We start from the raw sequence: 7,752 nt of genomic DNA on the forward strand, positions 1-7,752 counted from the left end.
GGGAGACGGGATCCGGATGGATCCCAAAAAAGAAAGAAAAAAAAATAAAATAAAATAAAAATAAAAAAAGAAGCCTAGAGGTAGCTGACTGGCTTCAGAACCCATTTGTGGCTCCACAATGCACCACCTCTGGTCTGTGCGTCTGCGGTTCTCTTTGCCGGTGCCTCATGGCTACAGGTGGCTGCTGCACCTCAATCCCACATCCTCACACATCATGGGACATTTCTCATGGAAGAAAGGGGCTGGGGAAAAACAGCTTCTTTCCTGGCAGGGCTTTCCCTTTTATTTATTTTTAAATATTGCATTTTCTTTTAAATGTTTTTATTGATTTCAGAGAGAGGAGGGGGAGAGAGATAGAAACATCCATGAGAGAGACATGGATTGACCGCCTCTTGCATACCCTCTACTGGGGATCAAGCCCCAAACCAGGGAATGTGCCCTGACAGGGAATCAAACCGGTGACCTTTTGGTTCATGGGTTGATGCTCAACCACTGAGCCACACCTGCCAAGCAAAGCTTTTCCTTTTGATCAAAGGAGAGAGTCTGTCCTAGAAGTCACCCTGCAGACTTTCCCTCATGCTTCCTTGGCAAAAAGAACCAATTTTCCATAAAACCAATTACTCTTCATCCCAGGGGCCTGCTGGCCCTGAGCCCATAGCTATCTGGCTGTTATTCGAAAAAACTCTGGGCATTCTGTGTGCAAGGAGGGAGGGGGAGTAGGGAATGGCTGTGGGGAAAAACCAGCTGTGCTTACCACGGGTGCATGCGCACATTAAAAAAATTTATCTTGGTCTTAGTTTTTAACAGCAATGGGTTGAAATTGTATTATTCTCCAACTCAGTATTTTCACTCAATTTCACGTATCCAGCAGATAGGGCAGTACATGTAGATTTATCTCTTTGTTACTATTGCATAGTATCTGGTGGTTTCCTTCTTTTACTATTATAGAGGATGTGGCCATTAACTTTCTTATACAGGCCTCTTTGTACACATGTGTATTTCTCCAAGGGAGATATCTGGAAATAGAATTGCTGGATAAATCCATTAAAAAATTGTATTAAAATACTTGATAAAAATTGTTCTTCAAAGAGGCCATGCCAGCTATGCAGTGACAAAATGTCACCGCTAGATAGCACTATTTATAACCCGATGAGGGAAAAATGGCATCTATTACTTTTTAGTTGGTTGTACTCAGAGTTTTATTCCTTCCATTGAAAAAAGGACAACAAAAGTTATAGGATTCACATTTTCCATCAGAGAAGTTAATACTCATTTGCATGGGAAAGCAGCCTCCCATCACCCTCCACCTCCCAATCTTGACAGTATCGGTTGACATTTTCTTTTCTGGCTAGTATTTTATTCATCATTTATCTCCAGCATCTAGTTTCATGCTTGCTCCACATACGAGATATAAAGTTTTATGAGCTTAAAAAATCTGACTTGCCCCACCAGCGTGACTCAGTGGTTGATCGTCGACCTATAAGCCAGGCGGTCACGGTTCGATTCCTGGTCAAGGCATGTGCTGGAGTTGTGGTCTCGATCCCCAAGGTGGGGCGTGCAGGAGCCAGCTGTTGCATGATTCTCTCTCATCATTGATTCTATCTCTCTATCCCTCTCCCTTTGTCTCTGAAATCAATAAAAATATATTTTAAAAGAACTGACTTGATGACAGAGAAAACAAAGGTTAAATTATGGGGTAACAACTAAGAGCACCCTTTCTGAATCCCACATTAAAATACACAGGTGTGAGCAACTGTCTTCAGGTACATCATGAATGTAGAAATGACAGACTTCTGAGGTAGTTTGGTGGCTTATACAGACAGCAGGTCAAACTATTTGGGATTGGGATTATTTTGAAGGTTAAATTGTAAAGAAGAGCCTGAGAGGGAACGCTGAGTGAGGCACAAGGAAAGATGAACTGTAGGCAGCCAGGGGCAAAACTCGAGTTAGTTGTTTTTAAAATAGATGATGAGTTGAAAATAAACCATGAAACTTTGAGTCAGCTAGCAGCCAGCAAATGCATTTTCTCATTGACAGCTAACTGGTGATAAAATTCTCTCATTGTAAGTCCTGATTTTCCTTCAGAAATCAGGCATGGTACAATGAAATCAGATTCCCAGAAATTCCAGTAAGATGATATACTGATATTTTATATGCTTCTGTTCTCTCTCAAACTCTTGCTTGCTTCCTCAGATGTAACACCTTCCTCCTATTGTCCTTATCTGGGTTTTCAAATTATCCATCCATCCATCCATCCATCCATCCATCCACCATCCATCCACCTATCCATCCATCTACCCACCCACCCACCCACTCAATGACTATCAATTGAGTGCCTGAGTATGCCAGATACTATGGTGCTCAAGCAGGATTCCCAGAACTCCTGAACAGGATTCAGCCCCTCCCCTCATGGAGGGGAAGTCACACACAGATAGTTCAATAAGTGTGGCTGGGGGAAGAGCAGGGAGCTTTGGGGACATGGAGCAGGGAGACTTGACCTGGCCCAGAGTGTCCTGGAAGGCTCCCTGAGGAAACCACCTTTCATTTGAGTTTAGAAGAGTGAGTAGGAGTTAGCCAGGAGTATCCCATCCCAGTCTGTCCTCCCACCTCGCCCATTTCTCCCTGAGGCATGCCCTCCACCATGCTGTCTGAAGTGACCCATCCTGTTATGCATATGCCTGTGCAAATGCCCTGCCCATCTGAGTGCTTCTTTATTTGGAACCCTGGGTCCTCTCTGAAGCTCCTGGGTCTCCAGTGGACCTTGCTCTTCTCTAGATGTCTCTGCCTCATCCAGCCCCTTCCCCCTCTCAGTTTGGGGAGAAAGAACGATACAGCGACACTCCCTTCTTTGGCAATCCTCTAATAGGACTTCGAAAGGGCATGGAGAAATCATTTTGCTTCATTTCCAAGATTTGGGTAAATTTTCTTACCATCTATACTAATAAAAGGGTAATATGCTAATTGGACTGGTAGACCTTCCAGGAGACCTTCCGGACATTCTTATGGACAAAGCCATGGTGGTGGGGCTGAGGCAGAGGCAGTTAGGGGCCAGAGGGGAGGGCAGTTGTGGGTGACCAGGCCAGGATGGGATGGCAATTATGGGTGATCAGGCCGTGTGGGGGGGCAGTTGGGGGTGAGCAGGCTGGCGGGGGGGGCAGTTGGGGGTGAGCAGGCTGGCGGGGGTGGGGTGGGGTAGTTGGAGGCAAGCAGGCTGGTAGGCAGAGTGGTTAGGGGCAATCAGACAGGCAGGCAGGTGAGCGGTTAGGAGCCAGCAGTCCCAGATTGCGAGAGGGATGTCCGACCACAGGTTTAGACCTGATCCCTGTCAGACATCTCCTGAGGGGTCCCAGATTGGAGAGGGTACAGGCCGGGGCTGAGGGACACCTCCCCCCACCCCCATGCATGAATTTCATGCATTGGGACACTAGTAATATTTATAAGGCACTTCAGCACTGGGTCCAGCACAGACTAAAGTCTTCACATATGTTTATGTGACAATTATTATTTTTAAAAGACTCTGACAGTACGTTGCACATAGCAGGGACTTCACAAGTGCTGGGTCCCTTCCAGGGCCCCAGCCTGGGCTGGGCAGAGGAGGGAGAACCATAGGGGTCATGCTTGGTAGGAAACTTAGAGGCCATCCACAGGGGAGTGATTTGTCCAAGGTTACACAACTTGTCAGTGTCAGAGCTAGACTTGAAATCCAGGCCTTGAACTTGAACCCAAATGTCCTGACTTGCACAGTAATACTCTTTCTACGACAGAACCGCATGCTTTCCACTTACTGTGGGGACCCTCACCATCTCTTATCACCAGAAGGTGACAAAGGCCTTGAGATTGTGCTCTCAGCTCCTCTCATCTCTGCAAAAAGTGGGCTGTTTCCTGCAACCCTGGCAACTCCCAGGAACTCTTTCCTCTCCAAGCAGCATCTCTGACAGTCTCTCAGAGAGGGGCTGGGGAAGAAGATACAATACTCCCTCCTGCTAGCTCCCCGTCTGACCTATCTTGAGGGTTTGGAGGACCTATATGCCTGAGTCTCCCTCCCTCCCTCAGTCTTTGCTTGGAGATGCCCTTGAAGCACCCCTTCTGCTTTGCTTGTAGAGACCTTGCCTTGTAGGTGCCAGTTGGCACCTACCGTGCATCTTCTGTTGTAGTTTTAAGGACATGGGGCCCTTTTAGCGACATGCTCCAGGAGGCAGTCCAGCATCCTTGTTCAGAGCACAGAACCCAGAGTTAAGCTACTTGCTTTTTTTTGTGTGTGTGTGATTAATCACTATGCTTTAATTATGTTCAATTGGTAACAATGAAATTGGGGGTCACCACAACATGAGGAACTGTATTAAACGGTCTCAGCATTAGAAAGATTGAGACCACTGGTCTAAGGTTTATTTCTACCTCAGTTGCTGGCTCTTACCCAGCCTGGCCCTGGTCCGGGCTTAGGCAGGAGGCAACCAACTGATGGGTTTCTCTCACATGGATATTTCTGTCTTTCTTCTTTCCCCCACTATCTCTAAACATCAATGGGAAAATATCCTCGGGTGAGGATTAAAAAAACAAACAAAGGTGGGTAACCTGGTCAGAAGGTCAAATCTTCGAAGTGCATGCAAGCTGCTCCTCCCAGGGGGGTCCGGACTGAATGTTCTAATTCTTTTTTTTTTTTCTTAATATATTTTATTGATTTTTTACAGAGAGGAAGAGAGAGGGACAGAGAGTTAGAAACATCGATGAGAGAGAAACATCGATCAGCTGCCTCCTGCACACTCCCCACTGGGGATGTGCCTGCAACCAAGGTACATGCCCTTGACCGGAATTGAACCCGGGACCCTTGAGTCTGCAGGAAGATGCTCTATCCACTGAGCCAAACCGGTTAGGGCATGGACTGAATGTTCTTGAGCATCTCCAGGAAGGCCTGCGGGGATGGTGCCTCCACATTCTGGAAGGTGTGCTGGACTCTGCCCAACAGGAAGAAGAATTTCACCTCCTGCCAGATGAACCCGAAGTGGTTCTCATCAAACAGGATGAAGACTCCAGGGAGGCGCCTGGTGAAGGTGAAGCCATCTACGGTAACAATAAGAGTGTCCACGCCATAGAAACACATCCTGCAGGTTCGGGGGTAGTTCTGGTCTCCTGAGCGCACGCCCACAGGCAGAACAAACGGGACAGGCTGCTCCTCTAAAGCTGCAGCCCCGGACTCCCCGATGCTGGGCTGGGCAGGGCTCTGCCAGCCATGGCCCTCGCTTTCCTCAGCCCGGTTTTCTTGCTGCTGCTCCCGGATCACCTGCTTGTCAATCTCCTGGACCACGCGGGAGAGCTCCTTGAAGTTGCGAAAGATCTCGCCATCTCGCAGCTGGATGCGGCGCATGAGATGGATCTCTAACGCCTTGTCTGTTCCCGTGACCCTGGCATACTTCCCATGGAAGCTGAGCATGGCAATCTTTAGGCTTAAGGCATCGTAGTTGTATTGGAAGAGGCCTGGCCTGATGAAGTCGTCCGGGTGGCGTGGCGGGAGGTAGAGGCGGCGGTAGGTCAGGCAGTCATACTGCTGTCCGTCCTCCTGCACCAGCACCCGCCCCCATTCTCCCCTAAGCCGCATTGTTAAGTCCCTTCGGTGGTCTGTCTTCTTGCACTGAGTGGTGAACCTGTCCTTCCGAATCTGCACATGGCGGTGGTGGGGCCTGCTGATGAGGCCTTCCATGCACTCCACCGTGGCTGATTTCCGCTTCGTCAGGCGAATTCTGAATGAGGGCTTGAAATGTATTGGGCCATCCACATCGGTGTTAAGGGAAGGCCTGTACGTCCAACCAGTTATGCATAAGCCCTCCACCACGACATTCAGCAATGTTCCATAGTCATTATCTAGCTGCCACAATCCCACAATGTGTCTGTATGGGTGGAACAGCTTCGCATAGACTTCTCGGTAAGACATACCGATCATCTCCAGGTTCTGCAAGTTTTCACGAACGCCAAACTCCTCCCGGCAGCGCCGTCTCCAGATGCTGTCGATGTGCAGGATGTGGTGGAATTTGGTGCAGGCCTGGGCCAGGCTGGGCAGATCGGTGCCAGGGAGCGAGGCGAAGATCTCCACCAGCATCTCCACCGGCAGGTCCTGCAGCGAGCAGCGCTGGGGCGGCGGGGGCGGCATGGGGCTCGCGATTCCTCCCCTCTCCGCACAGCACCGCGCTGCCGCGTCTGCCTCGACGTGCTTTTCTGCCGGGGCCAGGGTTGGCCGGCTTGCCCTCGGCCGCTGCCTTCTTAGCTGGGCGCTGGCGCTTCTGACGACACCGACGTCCCCGCGCAGAGCCCACGACACAGAGGCAAGCACACTCCTCCATGCCTCCACGTGAAACAGCCAGCACAGCGTGGGCTGCTGCTCCTCAACCGGGCTTTAAGCTGGCTCATCCCGCCGGAGAGTCCAGCCACGCCCCCAGGGCTAGCCACGCCCCCTCAGAGAGGAGCCCATTGTAGGACTTTAAACCCATACTCATTAACAGTCATCACCTCCCTTTCCCAGTCGGGGTGGGGGGGGGACATTTCACATAAATGCAGTCATAATATCTGGTCTTTTGTGACTGGCTTCTTTCACTTAGCATAACATTTTAAAGTTTTATGTATGCTATATTCTAGTGTATGGGTATACCACATTTTGTTTACCCATTCATCAGTTGATGAGTATTTGGGTTGTTTCCGGTTTGAGGCTCTTATGAATAACACCGCTGTGGGAAGCTGATATAGGGTTAAGCCTGGGACTGACCTGTGGGCAAAGTCACAAACAATTCCCAGCTTAGAGGGCACAGGCCTTAGCTTAATTAGGCTTGACCTTATAACGCTCCCTAGATCTTATCTGGGAATCTAATGGGCTGAGGAAGTGCAGGAAGTATGACCATGGTGTAAACAAGTGAAACTCACAAGAACAAAAACAAGTGAAACTCACAAGAAAAGTGTAACTTTGGTAACCACTACCTTGTTTACCATAAGAAGCTTGGTGAGGCCTGAGCACAGTGGAAGTCCTTCCTCTTGAGTTGGACTTGCTCGCCTGGTCCCCCAATATTCCCAAATTATCTTGTGGCTTTTCTTTTTCATTTGTTGTGCGGCTCCTCTTCCAGACCCGAACCCTGAACCACGCAGGACGTGGAGGGAAACACGACACGCCGCTATGAACATTGTGTACAAGTTTTTTTGTGTGAACATGTTTCCATTTCTTTTGGGTATGTACCTAGAAGTGGAACTTCTGGGTCATCTGATAACTCTATGCTTAGCATGTTGAGGAATTGCCAAAAATGTTTTCCAACGTGGCCCCGCTATTTTACATTTCCACCAGCATTGTACGAGGGGTCCAATTTTTAAACATTCTCACGAGTGCTTTTTAAAAAAATATAGCCATCCTAGTGAGTGTTGAGTGGTATTATAGTTTAGAGCAGAGTTATTGACTGTAGGTTGACTTGACCTTGAACTCCGTAAGAGAAATCTCTTCTATGCTCAGCCTTTACCCAGCCTCTGCCAAATCTCTCAGGCCCCGGGTAGGAATGGGCTCCTACCTGTGAGCAAGGATGGACTCGAGTTCTTCACTTTCAGTTGACCTCAGTTCTTCGCTTTCAAGTGACTGACCTTGTTAGTTCCTTGGGTGAATGGATGCCCTCAAAAAAAAAAAAAAAAAGTTCACAGGATCTGCCCACTATGAACATAATTTTCCCATGGGCTGAGACTGGCCCTGCCCATTCAGACAGGCTTCCATTCTCATGCTGAGAGCAGCTA

At 48.8% G+C, this 7,752-nt stretch overlaps 1 protein-coding gene across 1 annotated transcript; it reads right to left on the minus strand.

Moving 5' to 3' along the window:
- Positions 1-617: 617 nt before the first annotated feature.
- On the minus strand, positions 618-6,332 carry LOC132219296 (F-box only protein 31-like). The gene is given in 4 exon segments (XM_059671667.1): positions 618-693; positions 4,573-4,632; positions 4,881-6,224; positions 6,226-6,332. Coding segments are annotated over 4 exon segments (1,587 nt in total).
- Positions 6,333-7,752: the final 1,420 nt, after the last annotated feature.

Source organism: Myotis daubentonii, chromosome 16 (genome assembly GCF_963259705.1).
Source record: "Myotis daubentonii chromosome 16, mMyoDau2.1, whole genome shotgun sequence".
Lineage (NCBI taxonomy): Eukaryota > Metazoa > Chordata > Mammalia > Chiroptera > Vespertilionidae > Myotis > Myotis daubentonii.